General features: G+C 37.5%; 1 protein-coding gene across 1 annotated transcript; it reads right to left on the bottom strand.

Annotated features, from left to right (window-relative positions):
- Positions 1-4,073: 4,073 nt before the first annotated feature.
- Positions 4,074-11,312, bottom strand: LOC146146662 (NACHT, LRR and PYD domains-containing protein 12-like). Its single transcript, XM_083386955.1, has 6 exons — positions 10,089-11,312; positions 9,632-9,793; positions 8,643-8,804; positions 7,518-7,679; positions 6,586-6,747; positions 4,074-4,778 (listed from the first exon to the last, which is right to left on the bottom strand). Exons 1-6 carry the CDS (start codon positions 11,274-11,276, stop codon positions 4,707-4,709), a joined length of 1,908 nt encoding a protein of 635 aa, XP_083243081.1. The 5' UTR covers positions 11,277-11,312; the 3' UTR covers positions 4,074-4,706.
- Positions 11,313-24,475: the final 13,163 nt, after the last annotated feature.

Below are 24,475 nucleotides of genomic sequence, written 5' to 3'. Positions count from 1 at the left end.
TGCTTTAGAATAAGCACATTTCCTGTTTCCAAATATGTCCGGGTTGTTTGTTTGAAATTAGTTTACCCTGTATTTTAACTCAACTGTCCACATAGTAATTCTAATACAGTGTTTGTCACTCAGACCGTTTTCCTTCAAACCACAGGAAAGTTACTCTTTCACCTGAGAACACTTATGTGGTGTGAAATGTTTTTCACACGTGGAATGTAACAAAAACACTTAGCCGCATTTAGCTGTATTTAGTGGATTATAGAACTAGAGGATTATTTAGTTGTCCAAGTCGGCTGTACTATGAATTGTCTTTCACAGGTGGAATGCGCATCGCAGGTAACATCGCACATCGTCAGCCACAATCCTCACCCGTATTCGTGCAAAACCAGCCCTCCACGTCACTGCTTATTCCACAGGCGAGTGAAAACAACTTGAAGGTTTTTTTTTTTAAAAACTTTTTTTCTTGAAGACAATGTTAGGAATTTGGGTTTTCGTTACACTGAAAAAAAAAAGTGATACTTTTTGAAAGCCATACTTGGTTTATATCCAAACTCAATTGCGGAAATAAAATTAGTGCAAACCTACTTTAATTCCACCAACACGTGCATTCAGATCAGTGTTGCTAAAAATATACTGTGATTGATTTTGTTATTCTGTTACGAACAAATAAGTTTTAAAACATTACCAAAATTTAAATCGCTAAATTCGTCGTAAGACCACCAAACTTTCTCAAAGACTTGCAAGGAAAAAGTTTGTAAACCAATGTTTTAAGTCAACGGATAAAAATAGTATTTCCAACCTTAAAATGTAGGCTATTTTTAGGTGGTTGGTGGCCAGAATGTTGCTCCAACGCACAGTGCTTCACAGATTCACCAGCAACAGCAGTACATTCCAGTCAGTGGACAGACGCAGTATTACGTCGCAGAACGACCAAAGTGAGTCTCGGCACCTTGGGAATCGCTCGACTAAGTTACCAACAAACAAAATATTTGACGAAGTCACAAAAAAATATTTGACTAATATAAAAAATAATGTTTACCAAGTTACCCAAAAAAAATTTGACTAATTTATTAAAAAATATTTGACTCATTTATTAAAGTATTGAAGTAAGTTACCAAAAAAATATTTGACCAAGTTTCGAGCGGCGGATTAACAGCAATTATTTTAGAAACTTTGCGGTTCCTCCGATATATTTATTGGGCGAACATTGCGTGTTGTTGTTGTTCTTGTGTTCAACACTTTACACAATTACCAACACCTGTATGAGGTTCTGTATATACTGTATTTACTCTCCTGTGTAAACTGGTTTATTGAATATTGAACCTCTTATTATTACAAACTCAACTGTTGTATTAAATAACTATAACTTTTTTTTTTCGTTAAAGTAAAGAATTTCTGAGTAGAAACGTTTCACGAGAAAGCCAAACGTTGATTTTTAACTTATTAAATTGTCTTTCTACTTTCAGGGAGGTGACTGGCCTTATATCTGGACAACCCATGAGCGGAACGACAAGCGTTATCAAGCCTGTACACAATCTCAAGGGTAATGGAGATTTATAATTAATATTTTTTTCTTTTTAAACATTTTCCGGTACCTTTTTTTTAGATACCGGTACCTTGTATGTGGTCCAAATTTGATTTGATTTAAAATGAAGTTAAAATATGATTTAATTTTATTCACCTTTATTTATTTAAACCATTAATTTGCATTTCTATCTTAACATAATGCTGAACGAATTTTTTTAGCTTCTATCTAATTTCATTACTAGTTTGCAAAATTCAAAAAAAAACTTGAACTTACAAATTTATCCGACGGGTTCGATAAATATAAAAATTAAACTAGTTTTAGAGTCTGACCGACAACTTCACCGTAGCTTTATCGTTCAAGTTTTCAAGCACTTTTTATCAATTAACAGTGTAATTTTTTTACAGAAACAAACCGGTCGGCCGGTCAAGCTGGAATTTCGGTCAAAGACCCGTCGTAAGTATTTCAGTGTAGTTCTTTGCATTCTTAAATTTGTTTTTATGAAATATGTCAGTATTTAATCGCTATTAATGGTTCCTGGTCACCGTTAGGAAATTGTTTTATTTATTTTACGAGTGTTAATTTCTTTAATATGAGGTTGTAAGTACGAACACACGCAGCAGGCAATCGTACGGTTTCCCTTTGAGCCTGTGTTGTTCAGTTGGTGGAGCAACAGTCCCGGTATGATCGGAGGTCGTGAGTTCGAACCTCACCACAGACTGTAGTTGTTTTTTTAGCCTGGCATTGAGGCACTTTAATCCTGATTAGGATGACCGATTCTTTCCTAAGGCACCCATTGTATTAACCTTATTAACTTAGTATTTATGAAGAATTACCCTTTTCTTGATCACGTTGAATCACAAACCATGACCGAAATATGGACGCCAGTTTAATATGTAATCCTCACCTATATCACTTAAATACAGATATCACTATTCGGCATCGGGTATCTGCACTAATCAGATGTTACTCGTCGGTGGTCAGCCTTAAAACGCGAGCATCAACTCGTATAAAACAATTTGCGATAAAGACGTTTTGCGATAACGAATGACCGTAGCTTTTTTTTATATTCGTCATCGCAAATGTTTTAACGTGTGGTCATTTACCCTAAAGAAAGCGACTTGAATAGGTTGCAGAAACGTTGGTTAACAATTACAATTACCAGATGAACTGTGTTCGTTGATTAATACACTCGCATCTAAGTTGAACATTTAAAATGTGTAAAATTTTACTTTGAAATGTTTGAAAAAAAAATATAGGTCGCCGAAATGTTGAAAAAATATAATTCACAGAGGAGCTGTGTTGTTTTAGTATTTTTTTTTTACCTGGTAGCAACAGTTAATATAATATACAAACTTTTCCGAGCAGTCTGGGCAACCTTCCCCAGCAGCGTCGCGATATGAGCGCTGGCTTCGCAGAATCTTCGCTTCCAAGTCTCAAGGAGTTCCTTCAACAACCCGGGATGGTCCGTGAAGCCGAAAACACACCACCGCTAGACGGCGCCACGGCGTCCACCGACTGATCTCGCTCGTTTCGGCCAATTTCAAAGTTTCGGTTTTAGTTCGTTCTGCTTCTGCTGCTTGTGAGACCGCTCAAGTGATGTTGGATCGTGTTCGCGTGTTGGTTCCTTTCTTTTTGTTGTTTGTTCGTTTGTTTGTGCGTTTCTCGCCATTCCTGCCTGATTAAAATTTCAATTCGGTTCTTGGTGGAGTTATAGTCGAGGAATTTTGCTTCGGAGCAATAATAACTTCATCTGATCTTCGGCTGGTAAAAAGGTCTTTGGGGTTTCACGGCGACTCTTAAAACTCTTCCGACAGTAAAAAAGGAACTGCTCTTACAGCTCATTCCGTCGATCTGACAAATTTGAGCCCGATTAGATTTCATCTTCGGCCTTGTAGTAGATATCTGCTCATCCACTGGCTACGTAGAATAGTAACGCCACATATGTATGGATAAGAGCAAAAATTAAAAAAAAAATGCCAAACTGGGGTAATTTAACCAATCCTGACGCCAACCGCAAAAATTATGATGCTGTAAAAAAATTATCCGCTGAGCGATCGATTTGACCCTTTACTTAAATTAGGTTTTCAGAGGGACGTTCTAAACGCAATTTAATAAACAAACCACTGTATGTTTTACTTAAAAAAAGCTATTTTTACCGAATTTTGAACTTCAAAATTCGCACTTCTTTACGCGGCTGAAAAAATTGCTTCTTTCACCCAAATAATATAATATGCTCGAGTAGAACGACGTGACCGCTTCAAGCATATACTTCTACGGGCACTAGAACAGAATCTATCCACTGGTCAGCTTAAAGGCTAAGAAGAAATATTATAATTCTGTTTAATGCCATTAGCCATTCAAAGGAGTCTGATCCTGGTTTTGGAAATATCGGCCTCTTTGAAAACGTGTTTGCAAAATTGACAAACATTTCAATCACAAATCTACTCCGTAATATAAACAATGTAAACTGTATTTGTGAAAATGCATATATTACAAAAAAGCAATAAAGTTTATAAAAGTTTCACAGTAGTGTCAGAAATAGGCTACTAGAAAAAATGCCTCTTATTTGATATCAAAGTGTAAATTGTCCTGATCACATTTAGGAAACAACAACGCGACATAACAGTGCACGATTTGAGTAAACATAAAAGTAAATATGACGGGTTCTTGTGTGCAGCCTTTAAGGCAGGGTTTCTTAAACTGGGGTCCGTGAACTAGTTTTAGGGGTCCATGAAGATCTAATTAAAATATTAGTGCATATTTAGGAAGTAATCCTTCATTAAAGAAAACAATTTAATTAAAAATAAAACGGTATTGCACTGAATGTATTTAGACTCCATTTTACTTTCGCATTTTTGGACCAAAATCAGCAAATTTATGAAGTATATTTCTATTGTGACGTCAATCTATGACGTCATTTTTTAATTTTTGTTGCCTACAGTGGTCCACGCGAGATGAAAGAAAATTTTAGGGGTCCGCGGTAGAAAAAGTTGAAGAAACCCTGCTTTAAGGCAAAATAAAAACAAGTCAACATTTAAAATTAGCGAAGTCAGACAATCGACACGTAAATCAAATTAATATTTTGGAATCCGGCAAATATCACGCGGATACATACGAAGGCTAGGTAAATAAACGAATCAAATTGACATCATATCGGCTCCGATCTGGTGCTATTAGACAGATATGCTTAACCAGAATCTCTTTCCAGTTTGATTTCTTCGCTGCCATCTGAAAGGTGTCCAAGGTAAACTTCAGGTTTCTGTGAAAACAATTAATATTTTAATAAATACTATTTTAGTTATTTCCGGTGGGGTTGTCTGAAAATAGGCCCACTAATAGTTAATTTGGTCAATTTAGTAAGCGTGTTTTGATTCAAATTATCTTACCTAATATCGTATGAAAAGTGAAAAGTGTTGGAACTTAGCTCTTCACATAGTTGGTCTACCTGAATGCAGACTCCATACGTCAGTGTTGTAATGACTTTATTTTCTTTAAATGGCTTGACTTATGTCTTTTGGACAAATGATTTCACACGGTTCGCACTAAAGTTATTTTGCAAATCACTTGACTGGGGGATCATTTTCAAATTGTTTGTTTGTAGCCCTGCTATACATTGCAAACCACGGGCAAAAGTAGCATAAATTACTCGCCGAAAGGATGTCTTTTTTAGAAATTACGTCACAAAGTTATGTCATAACTGGAAGTCAAAAACAGAAATCTAAGGTTTTTCTTCGATATGGCGCACAAATATGTAATTAAAACGAATAGGAAAAGGCGGGGCAAAACGGACCCCTTAAGGGATAGATGTTATATTACGAGTTTCACAAAATATTTTTTGATGAATAGGGTATCAACTGAAAGGTCTTACTGAAAGTTACTCCTATGCTAAAAAAACAACTGAAAGAATCATACCTTCTGAATAAATTAACTTTTGTTGTCGATTTTTAAACGGGGCAAAACGGACCCCTGGCGGGGCAAAACACACCCCACTTATAAAATATAATTTATGTGCCTTGTTGTGTGGAAATGCCGGATCAAGGATTTGTGTTCAAGTGACGAGTAGAAATTTTCAGAGATATTGTCACAAGTTACTTCACAACGTGACGTCATAATTTAAGTAATGGTATAGCCTAAATGGCGCCTTTATAGCTTTAAAATGTTTAAAGTAAGCCAAAACATACAAAAAACAAACAAAATAGCACTACACTAAGTACTGGTAGCATTGTCACTCTTTATAAGTCACATGGTTATAAATAGGCCGTACCGTACGTAAACTGCTTTATATTTATCTTAATGTATACCAACTCATGTACTAAAACAAATAGCAATCGAGCTGTTTTACAACAGATATTGGTTAAATTATTGGTAAAACTTACTGAAAGAATTTGGTAAAACTTACTGAAAGGCTAATCAAAAATACAAACAGTGCAGTTTGAGGCTAGTAATAACAGATTAACTTGTGAGGGGTCCGTTTTGCCCCGCTTGGGGGTCCGTTTTGCCCCAACACTATCAGTCGCATGAAAACCTGGTTTCTTTAAAATCGTTCAACTTAAAACGCCAACTGTTTCGGATTAATAAACACACCCTTACCTACAAATTATTTAGCAAAAAAAGTAACTCCGTTTTTACTTGAACTTTACTAATAAACGCATCATTTTACTGCGCTATCCTTATATCAATATTCCCCAAACACATTTTCTACCCTCCCTGGTTTATGCGAAATCGAATCAGTCTGATTTTTGTCGACAAACGTTTTTTCGACGATAGTCACTGTTCAGAAAACAAATATTGAAGCTGGCAATTTTCGTTAACGAGAAAGGTGAGGGGTCCGTTTTGCCCCGGGGGTCCGTTTTACCCCGCTTTCCCCTACATGCAATTAGATAGCGGAATGGCCAGGTAAAGACATTTTTTCACCGGTGCAGCAAGCAAACGAAAATTCGTTAACTGGAACGCTGTTCAATTAATTTGGGAGTAATTAATTTACCAGAAGTTCGTTCCGGCTTTCTTTCGCCACTATTTTAGACTCATTTGCTAAATTTCAATATCTACACGTGATAACTAAAGACCTGTGTAGCCTTTTGGTGAGCATTCAATAGAAGCTGGTAGCCTGCTGAAGTTACTCCACAGTGATCCATACGAAGTTCGTTGCTCACTTTGTGCAAGCAAGCTGCTACTTCAGCCGCTCCACGGTCACCGAGGCTGTTGTATTGCAGATAGAGGTCCTCCATCTGAATAAATATGTAGTTTACAAAGATTGGTTTTAGCTTTTAATGTTTTTTTGGTGGGGTGGAGGGGGGAGGGGTGTTTTGTTGTTGTATTGTTTGTATTTTTTTGTTTATTGAAGGATCTTGTTTTACCTTTGGCGTTTTTTTAAGATTTGTTTTAGACAGAGTGTGAAAGTCCCCTGAAAAACACTGCAGTTTAAAACAGTTTAATTTTCTAAACCATTTATATTTAAACAGCGCTTGTTTCCCCTAATTTTACTATAATTGTATTTCATTAAAAAGAATTATTTCAAGTCATTTGAACAAGATCAAGTCTTTTGTACAAAAGCTTCAAGCCATGTCAAGTATTTTTAACCAAAAAACCTAAAGTAAGTTAGGCCTATGTCATTTAAACACAATGACTTCAATTGTTAAATTGTTCTTCCGGCAAATATTTTTTATTAAATGTACCGACATTTCAAAACCCATACACGAAATCTTCATCAGGTCAATGACATTGCAACTGGGCGAAAAATATATAGCTGACAAGCAATAATATTTTTCTCGACCAGTTGCAATGTTATTTCACTGATGAAGATTTCCTGCATTGGTGATTCAAATGTTGGTACATTTAATAAAAATTGTTTGCCGCAAGAATATTTCACATTTGATACAAAGCATTGAAGCCATGGTATATACAATAACTCCACTTTACTCATTTAAGTTATGGACTTAAATTAAATTTAAGTTATGGACTTAAGTCATTACAACACTGTGAAGGCCTCTTAACTCACCGGGGTAATTAAACTACCAACAGCTTTCACGATGCATTTCACAGAGTTGGCGTCCAACCCACATTCGTGGATGTAAAGTCCCCGGATTTTGTGCAAACATTGCGCAATGGCGGACGCCGAGTTTTCGTTGAGGGGATTTCCCCGCAGGTTTAACTCCTGAATCTGCGATAAAAAGGTTTGAAATCGAAATATAGTTTAGTTGGGGGGTAGGTTGGTCGGATTGCACTATTTAGACACATACGCTGTTTCGTAGATTCCTATTTTCCTAATTTTTAGAAATAACTACATTTTGTGTCTCAATTTAGTTGACATCTTTGTTGGTTTTGCTTAAATACAATTAAGTTGAAACACTTAAGTGGAAGTTGTTTTATAATGGAAACGACCTGCTTTTAATAAAGAGCAATGTAAAAAATTAACTCAAAAATGTCTCACAACATCATTTTATTTAACTGCTAAAATGACCTCCACTAATACACACACAAAGATTTAATTAAGAATGCCCAATATAATTTGTATTTTATTCTAATACCCGATATTTTAAAGAAAAGTACAGCGATTTGATAAAATAAAATAAAGAAAATTATCCAGTTGAAAAGTGCCAATGATTTGTTTTCTTATGGTTTTCAGCTGGGACAAAATTTGCTTCTGTGTTAAATGCCTAATAAAAGTTGGCATAAGTTACCGATGCTATTACTTAGTATCGGGTATAGGTTTTGAACCGATATTATCAGACCCTGATCGTATCTATATTACTCTAGGCCAGTGTTTCTTAACCTTTTTACTCGGGGGCGCACCTAGAGACGTACGAAAACGTGGCGGCGCACCACACGAGCGAAGCGGGCGCGAAATTTTTGAGGTGTACCGATATTTCTCTCAAATTGCCTGCATTTTTTATTATATGGGTTTTTCAGTTGCATATCTTTAAAAGGACTTAAAGCCTTTGGGACTAAAAACGTTATTTTTTCCATTAAAGTCTTATTCCGATTAATTTTGGACTTATTTCGACATGCTTTCTCCCTTCGCTCGCGGCGCACCTAGCAGCCTTCCATGGCGCACCAGTGCGCCGCGGCGCACCGGTTGAGAAACGCTGCTCTAGGCATTCAGATTAGGTAAAGTGTAGCTTACTGGGGTGCTTCTTTCTATTATGCCGTTGCAAATCAGATTGATTCCGATGGGCGTGATTTGACATCGAAGCAGGAACAAGCATTGGGCGTACTTCTGCGCTTGGGCGAGACAAGTGGCTGCTCTGTCGCTGATGACGTTTTCAGTCAAGTTCAGTTCTTGTAGCTGGAAAAATCTTGTGTAAAATATCGCCGAAAAACTTACATTTACGCAGTATTTCTCAACCCTTTTCCGTGACCACCACCCACGTAATACGTCATCTTCAGCATTAGTTGCTGTTTTTTTATCCATAAACCTGCTTTTTTTAACTTTTTTAGCTTTTTTTTAAGGGCGTGGCATTTTTTTCAGACGTGACGCCACAAAGTTACGTCAAAACGTGACTTGACAAAGTTGCGTCAAAACGTGACGTCACAAATTTACGTCCTAACGTGACGCAACAAGGTTACGTCCCAACGTGACGTCACAAAGTTACATCGTAACGCGCAAATTGCGAAAAATTATTGCATTCACGTAGTTCAAATTGCTAACCCCCTGGAACCTCCCCTGACCACAATAGATCTTGTTGTGGATTGTACCAAAAACTAGCTCCACGTTAAGCATTGAACACCGCATTACTGAAAAACTACCTAAACTTTACAAAAAGTTTTGCGGCACATTTGACTATCTCTCGATGCATACTAGTGTGCCGTGGCACTTATAGTTTGGGAATAACTGGGTATAGTTTGGGAATCACTGGGTTAATTTCGGAAAATTGACTATTTGTATTACCAAGAGGCATACACGTAAGCATTTTAGACTTAAATACGCACTATTTATTACAAATTCATAATTTTGAGACATCTACATATAGCTTGTCGTGTGTTAAGGGCCAAAATTTCTCTACTGTTGTTCTGTTCAAAGTGTGCCGCAAAATAGTTAAGATTTTTTTGAAGCCGCAAGCCAAAAAAAGTTTGGGAACCACTGCTTTAACCCGAGTGGAACTTAACTCTTACGTTAGGTTGAAGGGCAGCGATCGCTTGTAGAATGTGAAGAAGTCCACGTTCGGTGATTTGTGTGCGATCGATGTAGATTACCTCGGCCCCAGCAAGGCATTGGGCGACCACCTTCGCGTCTTGGTCCCCAATCTTGTTTCGACTGAGAAAAACGCGTCTCAGCTGTGGAAACATAAAAAGTGAACATTAAAAAACAATACACACGGGTTAATTTTCCACTTTTTATTAGAGAAAGTCGATATATCGGTTTATCTTTACAATCCCATCCTGCCGAAATAAAAAAATAGAAAAATTGTGTTTTAACCCTAATAAAAGGGACACCCTTAAGAAATACATCAAAACTGGACATACAAACACAAGTCAGTAGAGTATTCAAATAATTTAGGCAGCGTGATCTAATTTATTAGTTATATTTTATAAACTAAAAATCAAAGTAAAACAAAACAAACTGGCAAACCTGGACTTTCGGGCCCACATCGGCTGTAGAAGTGCTAGGCCCCGAAGAACCAGATGAGTTTGTCTTTGAAACACCATCGAAGAGCAGAAACAAGCTGTTTCCGAAAAACGTCGTCCCGTTGCTGACGTTTAACATCACTCTATTTCCACTGGTTCTTATGGCGCTTACAAGACTTGACGCATCTCCCGGAAAGACGTCTCCTCGGACGCTGATCTCTCCAGGAAGATAACGCGCAATCCTCCACCCTCCAACTTCCATCTCGTGGATCCAGGAGCAGATCTTCATCAGCTTGTGCATCTTCTCTTGCGTCCGGAGCGCGTTGCCTCTAACCTCTTGCATGTGACGAGCGGCACGCGCGACCAGCGCTTCTTGACTTTGTGACGTCATTACGCCATTGGTCACGTCAAAGATCGCGCGGATCCGATCGGCCACCGCGGGATGACAAAGTCCGAAGAGGAGGCGAGCCACCATATCCCACCTGCGCTTCCGGAGCCGCGCAAGAACGACGCGAAACTCCTCCTCGGTTGCAAAGAAGAGAATGTAGATGCTGGCGAAGAACTCCTGCCAAACGAGGTGGCTAAAGTAACTCTTCTCGCTGCTCTGGAAAATCCTTACCCCGGAGCCGCTCTTCCAGGTGGAGAGGAACGACTGGCATCCCTTGAGTCCAACCTCCGCAAGCGCCGCTTTGTCGAAGATGTACTTTCGCTTCCGGAATTGAACAAAGGCCAGTCTGGCCAGCTTTGGGAGATCGGTGATTTGTTCGCGCATGGATTCCGAATCCAGGAAGTTGTCGAGGACGCAGACCAGGATCTTCGTGACGGAGTCAAGCCGCACCCTTGCTCCTCCTCTTGAAAGAGCCTCTCGGATTGAGAGCACAGCAAGGAGGAAGAAGACCGGGACATAGCAGATGGCGTGAACCTGCGGAGCTTCCATGATCTGCTCCTTCACATCCGACCACAGCTCACGACACACATCCTTCCCCAATTCATCTCTGGAATCCTCATCAAGACCTAGCAACTGGAGGACCGTCCTAGGCCGGACATTCCTGTGCAGTTCCTGGCCTTGCCGGGGACGAGAGGTGGCCACCACAGTTGCATCCGGGAGCGAACTCCCGCCGATCAACTGCTTCAGTTGTGCTGATACTTTGCATTTATTCAGAGGATTGCAAGCTCCGGAAGACTCGAGCATCTCGCTTGACTCGGCTTCATCCAATCCATCCACGATGATAAGGACCCAGCAGTTGCTCTTTCAGCGCTTCAACTGGTTTGTACAAAAACAAAGTTTGTTGGAGTTTGGGAGTTCGAATCTTACCATAACGTTATGTTGGAATAATTTCAGGGCAGGGTCGCCGAAGCCCCAGAGTTCCGTAGCCAAACATTTATATTACGTTTGACGAGCCGAGGCCGGGACTGGAATGAATTTAAACTCCAGCTAAAAAATTGAGTTCGACTCCCAAATCCCGAGTCCAGCTACGACTGTACACTTGTATTTTACCCATTTCATATCTAACATAAAGTGGATATTTAGCAATCCACTTATAGGGGCGTCATATAATTCATCCACCCACAATGCATGGTTGGAAAATATTCTAGTATGCTATTCCGCCTTTACCATCTACAATTTGCGCCCTTATCAGTTCCTAATTGACAACTGGTCACGTCGGATTTGGGACTCGGGTAGTCATACGGAGTCTTACTCGAGTCCCGACTCCCGAAACAAACTTCAACAAAATTAACCGACTCCATCGAGTCTCGAGTCCTGGCTCCGAATCCGAAGCCTTGCTAACATATGGCCTCAACAAAGCTATTATAAATACATTTTATAACGTTGAGTAATAATTATCATTACACGGCTCTCAATAAGATGAAAGATTTAAAAATACGTGGAACGTTAAGTGACCCAAAAGAAGTGCCATAGAGCTTAAAGTTTTACACATTACTCATAGACAAATGTTTTTTTTTACTATTCACAATTTTTTTGACAAAAATGTAAAAAAAAAAATTATTTATGATTTTAAATATCAGATATAAACGCCCTTGAATATTAATGAAGTACCCTTTGATAGCGGTTGTGCTTGGTCGATGGCATTTGTGTCGACAAACATGTTGAAGTCACCAGAAATGATGTTCACAGTTTTCGCTTTGATGTCTTGCGCTACTCTTGGCCCCTTAAAACATGAATGTTAAAACAAATACTGAAAGAATACCAGCCTAACCACTAAGTTTTTATCCTAATATCCGAAGCTAAGTTAGATTGGAATTGATTAATTAATTATTTAAACCAAAATTTTGAATATCCGTAAAACTTTTATATTGCTTAGTCCGGTTTACTATTCAAAAATCAATAATATTTTAATACAGAATTCAAGGTATGGTTTGTATTGAGCTTTATCAGCATTTCCCAAGTAAATATATTTATCCGGTTGTGCCGTTACTCGGTTCAGTCGAAATGGACATCTACTATTATAGAGGGGGCAATAAAATTTTGCATTACAAATGATCATCCCAAAACTAATAACAACTTTAAATAAATTCTAAAGTGTTTAGAATTTTACATAAACAACTTTAAATAAGGTCTGGCCCGAAACTGAAGTATTCCCACGTGCGTTTGCGCGGTAGAAAGCTCGGTGCGAAAAAAGTTTGCATATTGTAGTAAATCATAAATATGGACGTATTTATAAGGTGGGTCATGCAACACCCCTATGGTTTTTTTTAGTGATGTTTTTTAGTTATACTTAGATGGATGTATTGCAGGCTGTGGAGAAGGGGCCAGATGGGACTCTACGGAAGGGCTTAATTTGGCTGGGTCTAACTCGGGACTCCATTTATTTTAATGGCTGGAGTCGGGGTCGGGAGTCTGACTCCAATCTATTTTCTTGCCCGAGTCTCGGTGTTATATTTATGCAGGAGTCGAATTCGAGTGTCTAGCCTCGCCTACATCGCTATAACTTACTTCTTCTTGCACATCAGCAACATTTGTAGGGTGCTTACTGGAGACCGGAACACTTGGACTACTTCCTGGTTTCGTAACAAGCTTTGCTTCTGCAATACAACGTTGAGTCAATTTTACAAAACATCGTACACGGTGTGTGATGATATTTAATCCATACAGAGCATAACTGTTAACGCGAACTAATCTCATTATAAAGTGAAGACTTCAGTCCATTTCCTAAGTGTGTAATTCTGTATTATAATTTATAAGCTTGTTAGAAATACATTAAAGTTGATTCAAAACGTTTATACGCTGACTACAACGTTCTAACAAAAATCTTACCAGTTTGAACTGTTGAGAGTGTTTTAGGTCTGGTCTCTTCCTCGTCGTTCTTAAAAAAACAATAATTTCTAATTTTAAACAGTGTTTATTTTTATCAAAAAAAAGTCATAAAATAAATAAGTAATTTGCCTAAATAACATAAGACTTTAGTCAAGTCATTTAGCATTAAATATTAGGTTAAACAAAGTCAATAAGAAAACAGCTTCAGTGACAAATAAGATAAGTCATTGACATAAATGATTCAAGTCTGAAAAGGTTCCTGGTAAACACTGTACAAGTATTTTATAACATCTTGTAGATTTACCATAGATGATGGCAATTGTTCCTGCGTTGATGTCGTGTTCGAGTTTGGAGCGTTTTCCGCTTCATTCGGTGTGTAAATCGACTTCAAGTCTACGTAAAGTACGGACGAAATTTTGTTGGGGATTGCAAAACAAATATAAAACGTTGAAATAAAAAATAAACGGCAATAGTAGATTTTTATACAATTGTAGCTTTAATTTCACGGCAAACCCTACTGGGTAAATACAAAAAGTATTTTCAAGTTGTTGTATTCGGTGGTCGAACTCCATGACACAAGTTATTCAAGTATTTTAAGAGATAGAACGCAATGCTAAAGTGCAGATGCAGTTGCTAAGTTTGGGTAGAGAGTTAGAGACTTTGAAAGTAGGACACGGTGCAAAATTTATACAAGTTAAACTTCTATCTTTAACATACCAGAAAATACAGTATTCGGTAATTTCGGCAACGTAATACATGCAAGAAAAACGAGCGAACCTGTGTTGCTTAAACTTGAAGATGTACTTTGATTGTCTTCCATGTCTATCTGTAAGAAAGTGTAAGTTATTAAAACAACGCTATGTGAGTTAATGTACTTTTGGCAAAGTTGTTGACTTTTTTGATAAAAGTTGTTATGCGAAAGAACTTGTTCCACTTGTATCATCATGGTTACGGATGTCCGATTATATCGGATCGGTGCCGATACCCAATGCCAAGTATTAGTATCGCTACTGGTCCGATATAAGGGCGACGTCGGTGCCGATCCGATACCAAATTAATACAAGAATTTTGCCGTGATTTGCGATTCCATACTGCGTATATGATGCCTTTTAAAAAAGACTAGGTTATAGCAACTGCTGAAGGAAATTCTAAACTTCTTTACGCTAAAGCTTTTTGGACTAATAAATTGAGAAAATATCCTTTAAACATTTTAGTTTGTCGATTTTGATTGTTTTAATATTGTAATGACGTCATCTTTGTATCAGATTGGATCGCAATACTGTTTATCTGCAATTTTGGTTATCGGTGTTAGAATAAAATGTCACGTATTCGAAATCCCTACTCATGGTAATTAAACCTAAAAGATTTCTTGAAAACACTTTCCAATAACCTTCAGGAGAAAACGCTGTCATCCGTTTATTCCATCTTAACAACAATAAAACGTTTTGTAGAATGTTTACATAACAAGGACGCCTCAAAAATATACTTCTATTTAATACTCACTGGACTCATGTCGATTTGGCGATAGCATATGTTTGGTGAAGATAGCGGAATGTCTAAATCGAAAAAAACACAACGATTAGTCTATATGGGGTCGCCAAACTTCTTTCGTATTGTCGTAAATGCGTAAATGTTTGTCAACATTTACTGTGGAATTGTACCCGACAATATTTCAATTGTAACTTTATTTTTCATTAGAACATTATGCCGCGGGCCGACAGAATTAACTCTGCGGGCCGTATTTGGCCTGCGGGCTGTATTTAGGGGCCTGGTCTACAGCAGGGCTTCCCAAACTAGAGGTCGCGACCCTGGGGGGCGCTCAACGCGTTTAAGGGGTCGCGACTAAGTCCGTATAAATTTTATACAAAGTGCTAGATTTATAAAATTGTTATCCTTTCAGTTTGATGTGCTAATGGAAAACGTAATGCAAAACAAAACCCTTAAAATGTACACCGAAAAGCCATCGCCTTAAAATGTAGGTCTACACTACTTTAACAAAATGTGTAACAAGCAGAAAACGAGAAATGCTATGTTTTTCATTTAAACAGTTAAACCAAGGTGTTCATGGAAATTTTTAATAAACTAAAAGGGAAAAGTTTGGGAAGCCCTGGTTTATAGCGCCGAAAACAGTGGTCTATTGCAGGGGTCGGCAACCTTTTTTGCACTGCGGACCGGTTTAAAACTAAAATTTTGTCGCGGACCGGCCTTAAAAAAAACAACAAATGTTCAGGAAAGGAAATTTATTAAAACTTTTAATGCGAACTTTATGCTTGTTTTGCCGCAAAGTGAGGCTCCTATCTAGGAACTATTGAACTTACTGAAACCCGCGAGCGGCATCCGGCCAGCCAAACAATTTAGTTTAACCCAGCCCGCGGCTCATTTCAATAAAACTTTTAGGCCTTTACGTTTTTTTCTTAAATTACACTGGTTTAAAATAATTAGCAATTCCTATATTCTTACCAGCTTCTCAAAATAAGGATATTTAAGTTCGTTTTTCAACAAAATTTTAATCTTACAACCCTGCTACGGACCGGTAACCAACTCCTCGCGGACCGGCGTTTGCCGACCACGGGTCTATTGCATTTCACTTTTTAAAAAACTTTTATTGGTCAAACACAATTTTTACAACTTACCATTCAAACAGCTCTCAGTCGAGGTGAAGTCAAACGATTCAAGCTTCCACAACATAAAAGTAAACATGATGTTAACAAGACACATTAAACGAATTAAGTACAAGTCATTTGTAGGCGCGGATTTAGGAATTTTGTTTTGGGTGGGCCATGGTAATATGTTCTGGGGGCATGGCCACGTGAAGTCTAGTCAAGTCCCGAAAGCAATCGCAGACTCACCGAATCTGTCGATCAATGACGCAAGCAAGGTAGGCTTGAAAAATAACTAGCTTGCAGTGAGGTTCGAATTCATGACCTCCGGTCAAGCCGGAAGCGTCGCTCTACCAACTGAGTTCCAACTTTACCGCAGGCTAGTTGTTTTTCTAGCCTGCCTTGGTTTCATCATTGATAGACAGATTCGGTGAGTCTGCGATGGCTTTCGGTATACTAATGATACGTAAACCGTAATCGTTGGTCAAAAAGCAGCTCCCAAAGGGCCAACACATTTGTGTGTGCATCTCTTATTGAGTCAAGTCAAGTCATAAGAGAATCACTTACATGCATTGAATTAAGTCATGACTTACAACACTTGGTTTAATAGTAATACTGTCCATAAGTTTAAACGGAAAACATCTCACTTCAATATGCAGAGAAGCTTCCAGAGACATCTCTATACTTTCAAAATCGGACTCCTCGCAATCTTCGACTTGAATAGGCGTGCTTGAGGGAAGAGCTACTGCGAATAAAAGACAAATATTAAACCTCTAACTAGTGTTCTTCAGATTTAAGGTAGCGCTTTTGTTTTTGAACTGGGATGCCTCATACCAGTGGTCAGTGAACTTTTTTTGTCACGGCCCAAAGTACTCTTTCCAGAGCTATTGATGGCCCACTAAGCAAAACCACTACGAAACAGTTGCGGATTCAGGATATTTAATTTGAAGGTTAAATATTACATAGCGCCTTGATGGCCGAAACACTGCCAGGACATAATGTAAAACATACAATAAAACGAAGGCCCACAACTACATGATAACACTAAGCTATTTAAAAGTAACTCGCGGCCCACAGTTTGCCGACCACCGCTTCATACTATCATATCGAATCTGACACCAGATACCAAGTGTTAGAATCGGCAGTGCTTTATTACGACGGTTATATCGGTACCAATGTAAAACAAAATTGATTTATGCATTCAGTCATGTTTTATTCAGCGTTAAGTTTCCTAACCTAAATATAATTTCACGTTGTTCGCTGTTGGAGACGGGAAGTATTTTCTCCTAAAACGTAAGCCCTGTCTTTAGGTGCGGTACAAAGGAGGAGGGCGAGCACGTCGTTAACTCACCCAAAAGTGTATTTTTGTCTATTTTAAACCAGGGAGTCGAACCGTTTGACCTTTTCGGCTCAGGTTCGGTTCGGGTTCAAGGATTTTTTTGGAATCCGGTTCAGCTCCGGTTCGATCAAGTTTATTTTCAAAATCGGTTTATAAAATTCTGGTTCCGATGCAATGTGAGATGAAAATGTGGGTCAGTAAAAGTAGAGTTACGTGCTTAAACAAGCAGCTTGCTATTGATATATCTGCAAAATAAAATACTAACGTTTTATTTAATCCGCATTCATTTTTTTCATAAAATTTCGAACATGGCATAGAGCCATAGATTAACTCTGTAAAATAGAGGTTGTGACGTCATGCTCGGGTGAACCGCTTTTGTTGACAGGTTCGGGTTCGGTTAAGGTTCAGGTTTATTCAAAATATTGGGTTTATTTCCGGTTCGACTACTAAAAATTTTACATAAAACGGTTCTGGTTCGGTTACGGTTCGGAAAAATTAGGACCAAAACCGGTTCATAAAGTTCCGTTTCGACTTCCTGTTTTAAACACGTTAAACCACGTTATGACCTAAGTTCGTGACGTCAGCTCGTTTAGAACATTCCTAAAATTCCGATCGCAATTTGAAAAGTAAATTTGCGCAAATGTGTGAGTTACCTTGGCCGTGAGTGGAATGTTGCCGCCAATTCGAACTGCTTTCTTCATCGCTTGGCTCCTCACAGGCCGGGGACGACTGGTGAACAAAAAATCATCTTTGATCAATTCGCTGTATTAAGCGCTTTGCGTTTTGAGTTGCATCTTTTGTGAAACCAAACACTTCATACATTTACTTCCGCATAAAAAAACAGCATATACTAACCTCAACAAAACCAACGTGTTTTGTTTTCAAATTAGGAAACAATCTCAAATAACTTCGACCAATACTGGGTTTTAAACAAAATCAATTCTTTTACTGAATTTTGTAGATTTTTAAGCATTTTTCCTGATCTGACAACACGTTCTACCAGTTGTTTTGCTTGCTGTTCGTTACAATTAGTAACTGCTGGAGTCATGAGTTTGATCACATGGGTCTAAAAATAGCGGAGGCTCTCGAACGAACACGTGTGTTGCGTCACAAAGGTTACTTTTAAATAAAAACAGGGCGGTACTTACGTTATCTGCATTTGTCACTTCCATCCAAACTCTTGCAGCAATTTATCCGGGGCCGCAGGTTATTTGTTATGAAGCCTGGTAGTTGACAGCGGTTCGAATTCTTGTTATCTTTGCTACGACTGCTTTGACGTTGGTGGATTTAGCCGAACAAGTGTAGAGCTATAGCAGTTACATATAATTATACAGCACTAGCACTTAGCCAGACAAAATTCCTGGACGCACAACGAACGTAAGCACCAGACCAAACTAAACCTGCTATCTGCTTTATGACTTGCCCATATCACAAAACAAAACGTTTTGTCATTTGAGCAGTGAAAAAATACCTGTTTTCGAGAGTTAATATTCAAATTGTTGATTTAAGCCAACACTTTTACTGAACTCATTGTTATGTAAATACCGAAAAGCAGACAGTAATGTACACTATACATTACAATATTATTTTTTATTTGTTTTTGTTCAACTCTGATGGTAATTACAACACAAAGTCATATACCTACCAACATTTACTTTTATCTTTAGTGATCGCTGTCCGCCATGTTCTCAGCTCACCAATATATAACATGATAATGTAAGAGCTGATTCGCTAACACAACGATTACAAATAAAACATGTCGAACAGAAATTCTACACCATTGGTATCTCAGACAGGGGCGGGTCCAGAATTTTCGTTCGGAGGGGGGCTAAATTTTTTTTTATATAGATTACGTTACAAATCAACGAAATAAAACAGGTAACCCTAATAAACTTGCTATGCTCGATCACATCGTGCGAAATTACCCTAAATATATTAACCAAGTAAATTTGCTATGTTGAGTCTACGCGGTTAGTCTGCGAACGTATAAAAAGTGCAATAATTCTTTCTATTACGATGATTTCTATTTTTATGTGGTCCAATTAGGTGAGTCACAATTTCAATTTTTTGGGGTTTTATATAAGGCCTAAAAATTATAAATGTTACTATTTAAAAAAAAATATTTCAAATATTAAAGAGTACCATGGTACGCACGGCGCCAAAATTTCTTTCAAAATCGGGTAAACATGTAAATAGCGATTTTTTTGCATTCACGTACCTATAGTTAAAACAGGCAACAAACATAGTTTGGGGGGCCACGAACTCGTACCCCCTTAATCTGCCCCTAATGTCTGATAAGAACATCGCCAAATGTGGTAAACATCTGGGCCAATGTGTGTTGGTGGACTTCAATACTATTGATACTATTGTTTTATAGATTTTTCTGCTTTAGGTATTGTTGCTTTTTAGGTCTTATTGTGTGTTCCCGTGTATGCTACTGTTTTAAACGATACCAGACAGCTTGTATCACGTTGCACTTGGAATGCACCAACGTCCGACATGACGGGTTTACGGAAAACTTTTCAATAGATCAGTTTACTCCTAACGTATTTAAAGTAATTATAATCTCTGGCGAAGTTGTTTGCGCACATTTTATCAACCTAATCTTGAAACGCAATTCCTCTTCTAGTATAAAACACTATTAGTCGGAACACGCTCCATTGTGATACAATCTTTAAGGTATTATAATAGTTTGGTTAATATTGCAAATTGAGTTGTTGCAATTAGTATACTTATCTTAGTTTTTCTGGCACAAACCACGCTTTTAATTTGGCTGCAATACATTTTAAGTCATTGTCTTATGTATTCAATTTTGAAATAACCGATGTTAAAACGACTCAAGCTCTCTAAGTGGGCTCTCTTCACGTCACTGTTTACAAATTACACTCGTCATAAGTATTTTGGGCAAAACAACTGCTTTCATTAAATCTTTTTGGGTAAAATTTGCTTAGTTTTACCAAAATTTCTGCTCGTTAAACAATTTGCCCGCTATATGTTACGTTTTTTGTTGTTTGCTGGTTGAAACGTCGCTGGAATCGGATAAGTTGACCAATTTTAATAATTTAACAATTTAATTTGATAGGAATGACGTGACTGGGACTCAAGTCGTTTCAACATAACTTGATTACAACGCTGGGGATAACATGAGACAAAGAACTGATTTAACTGACCTTAAAAACCGGATTTCTATGCAGTGAAAGTCCATTAGAGTCTTAGACTGTAAAAATGCAGTGTTGTAAAGACTCAAGTGCACTAACAAGTCACTGTTTTCAATCAACGTGACTTGAGTTAAGTCATTTCAAAATAACTTGTTGACAACACCGTGAAATTGTTGAACAAACTTATAACATGTTTCAACAGAAACCTTTCTCCATTACCGTAAACAGTTTTCGCAGAAAAAAACTGAAAGACAGTCAAACCCTATGTAGCCTCCTTTCCTTACTCAGGAACCAAAACCACTGGCATCATGTTAGTCTATTGCGGTAAGCCATTGAAGGGCTGTAGAGCACAACGAAGCGCCAAAGTCTGTCTGTAAACTAAATGTATCGAGGCGAAGGACTTAGCCAGGCTGGCAGAATCTTGCCAGCTTTCTGGTGACAAGCATTTTGGCTTAAATTCTTCGTTTTTTTAGTCTCGTTTCTAAAGTTAAATGCTGTGATCCCCTTTCGAATGTATAAACCGCGCCATTAGCAAGGTAAATAGTGATCAAAAAGTGCTGAGAAAAAAATCAAAAATTAAAAACTAAATATTATATAAATACATTTTTTGGAACCAATTTCTTCAGTTTTCTGCCTGATTCTTCGACCGGCAAAGTCGCCAAGTCGCCAGCAATCTGCCATGCTGGAGCCAGCTGGAGCGACTTATTGTTGTCCATAACTCAAGTTGTTTTTGAACCTGGTAAATATGTTATAGGTTATACAGCAGTGGTTCTCAAACTTTTTTGAAAGCGACCCAAATCTGAGTTTTATGAACATCCCACGACCCAAGCCTCAAACATAAAAAAAATGTGTGTTTTCTGACGTGCATGATATAGAAAAAAAAAACAGATAACCAGATAGCCTCTATGAAACAATCATTTATTACAAACAAATGATTGATTCTAACTTTCAACAATACTACCTGTAACTAATGACCTAGTTCAGTGCTTTTCAACGCGTGGGATGGTGCGCGCTTGTGCGGATAAAAAAACTTGTAATGCGGATGACTAACGTCGTGCGGATGTATGTGCGGATGAAAGGGTTCATTTTTATCTTTTGTTATGTGTAATATAGTAATCAAATAAGCTAATGCGCCCACTTATTCGTTACAGGTACAATAATATAGTGTCGTATAGTGATTAATTGAAGCTTAAGCTATTTATTTTATATCGGTCAAGGCTTAGGCACACAGTTTTAATACACAAACCCTTTCATTGTTATTTCACAAATAAAACTAAAGGTTCGAGACTTACTGAGCTTGTTTCATGCGGATGGAAATTTTCCGAAATAAAAAGTGCGGTTGGAAATTTTAAAGGTTGAAAAGCACTGACCTGTTGAAAGGAACAAACCTATAACTAGCACCAAAAGAAACCAACCTATAGCTCGAACTGAAACGGATGAGTTCCTGCTCAGGACCTCAAGTTGCGAATAAATAATACACGATATTCTCAATTCTAATCCCAAGTTTATCAGTGACTAGGACAGCACTATAAAAACGCTCGTCTAACAGAATTCTGAGATATATGTGTGTAATACGAGCTAGCAGAATAATCTTCTAAAAAAAAAGTAATTATGCAAATGTGCGGCTACCGCTTACACCAGTCTTATTGTTACTGTAGTTGGCTGTGACTATACCGTGGTTGGCTGCCATCAAAACGTTCATAAAACCACTTATGATGCTTTAATCCAGGTTACTGAGTTGAAGTCACATGAAATGCTTATGATGCAATGTTTCAGTCATGATTGAACTGAAAATACTTGAAAAATGAAATAAAAAAAGTTCGTTTGCGCAAAATTGAATCACCAATTTTTTTACCTTGCGCGACCCATACTTTGAGAACTACTGTTATACAGCTTGTCCATAGTCTCTTTACAATTTAAAAAATGATTAAAAACTGAAATGATGATTATCGCAAATGAGGTTTGTTTTATGTTAATCAGTATTTCATACAATTTTATTGACGCATTAAATACACTTCTAAATATTTAATCAACATTAAATTAAAAAAATTGAAAATATCATTACTTTTTTTAATACACTTCTATATGGGCACCATTAGTTGCACGAAGCACATCTAAACGGTTAATTTGGAAATTTTGTCTGAAACAATAAATTTTAGTGTCAATAAAAACTTTATGAAATACAGATTAACATAAAACAAACCTCAAATGATTGACATAAAACAAACTTCATTGCGATATCTCATCATTTTATTTTTTAATAATTTTTTTACATCGTAAAGAAACTTTATGGACACCCTGTATATGTCGTACACTGAGGCTGGATCCCCACCGGACCTCAGACACGACGCGACGAAACATGTCTGTCTGTTGACTGGTCGCGTCGTGCCTGAAAGCGACTCTGTCCAATCCCCACCGACAAAGCGCGCGAAACTTCAACTGGTCAAAGCTAGGCGATATAATCCAGTTGTGATCATAGCGGAGGCAAATAACATGCAAATTTTGGAGGAAATATGTATTTCGAAACGTAACCAGCAGTTTATACAACAACACAAGTAGAGGGTATACTCTATTTGTGAAAAAAAGGTATAGAGAGTTTTCTTTCCATGTACTTTCTCGCACTTTATTAAAACATGAAGATAAGTTTCAAAAGTACACAAGGGTGTCTTCAAAATTGTTTTTTTAACTAGTCAAGCTGGTAAAATCATATATGGAAAAGAAAGATAAGAATTAAAAGGCTTTTCGACATTTCCAGAAATATATTTTTATTAGAATTAAAAAAAATAACCTGCTTAACCTTTTAAAATAACATTCCTAATATAAAACCTACAAAAACCCGTAAAAAACTAACGGTTTCTATCGAAAAGCCTCTTCAGACACGGTAAAAAAGTAGTGCACGCGCTATCTCGCTAAAAACGCGTTTAGTCGTGCCTGTCTGCTGTGCGTAAGATTTGCGTCAAGTCTGGTCAGTGGAGACGCGACAACAAAAGAAATAGCGTTCCATCTCATTAGTCGCGATCAGACTGCTTTAAAGCGTTTTTGTCTAACCGGTGGGGATTCAGCCTTAGAAAGGTTGCCCTAATGATTTTAAAGGTGGAATCCCAAATGCACGTGTCCGTGTAAACAAAGAGACTTCATAAAACTTGCGAATAAAGTAGGCTATTTAGTTACTTTGTATTACAAATACCGTAGTCGTTTTCTGCTCGTAAAATATCGATTTTACACTGCGTCAAAATAAAAATACTTGCTGTTTAAGCAAGTCAGGAAATCGCTATTCACTAGGATATTTGTTTTACATTGTTATTTTAGTTATCTACTTTAGTGTAATTTTTAGTGTTTACTGATAGTTTTTCTAAACATACACAAAACAATAAACGACAAAATTTACAAAGAATTCACTATCGTAAATTAAAGATTAAAAAGTATCAAATAATTTAATAAATAAAAAACAGGAACTTAGTTTTGGCGCAATCTTCAAGTTAGGTATAAAATGGCTTCCTAAAATTGCCTTCAGGCTTTTTAAATCTGGTGCTTAGAGTAAGTATGTCAAATAACGTCACTTTTCTTAATTGTTAGAAGAGTGTTAATAGAAACCTTAACCCTCTTGCGTAATAGATTGCTCTTTATGTTATTAAATGTATTCTATTCTCCCTTTTTTATGTTATTGTAACGAATCCTGCACAATGTTTGTTTGGGTAGTATTCATGTAACAACTTAAAGAAAAGTGTGATTATTATAAATTTGGCTAAACATTTCCCGTGATACGTCAACATTTTTACTTATTACAATACTGGTATTTTCTTGCAACTCTTACACAAAATAACTAGCATATCACCATTTTATATGTAAACTACTAAAAGATATTGTTAAATTCGACTAAATCTTCCTTTTAAGCAAATGTTTGCGCCAATCTTTTATGCAACACATTTATAAAAACAAATCACGTGGTAAACCAGAAACTACGAACGGTGACGTTTTAAGTTTTGGCTTAAGCTTTGAGAGGTTCATCGTCACGCA

Source organism: Ascidiella aspersa, chromosome 4, assembly GCF_963924565.1.
Source record: "Ascidiella aspersa chromosome 4, kaAscAspe10.2, whole genome shotgun sequence".
NCBI classification, from domain to species: domain Eukaryota; kingdom Metazoa; phylum Chordata; class Ascidiacea; order Phlebobranchia; family Ascidiidae; genus Ascidiella; species Ascidiella aspersa.
Note: the sequence above shows the minus strand (reverse complement) of the source record. Positions and strands in the feature narration are given on the sequence as shown.

What these genes read in the sequence shown, in the direction of transcription:
- LOC146146662 (XM_083386955.1), bottom strand. Translation starts at nt 11,276, where the DNA reads ATGCTCGAGTCTTCCGGAGCTTGCAATCCTCTGAATAAATGCAAAGTA. An exon ending in ATGTGGGCCCGAAAGTCCAG is followed by an intron (nt 9,794 to 10,088) that starts GTTTGCCAGTTT and finishes ATGTTTCCACAG; the next exon opens with CTGAGACGCGTTTTTCTCAG. An exon ending in CTCACCAAAAGGCTACACAG is followed by an intron (nt 4,779 to 6,585) that starts GTCTTTAGTTAT and finishes TTGTTTTCACAG; the next exon opens with AAACCTGAAGTTTACCTTGG.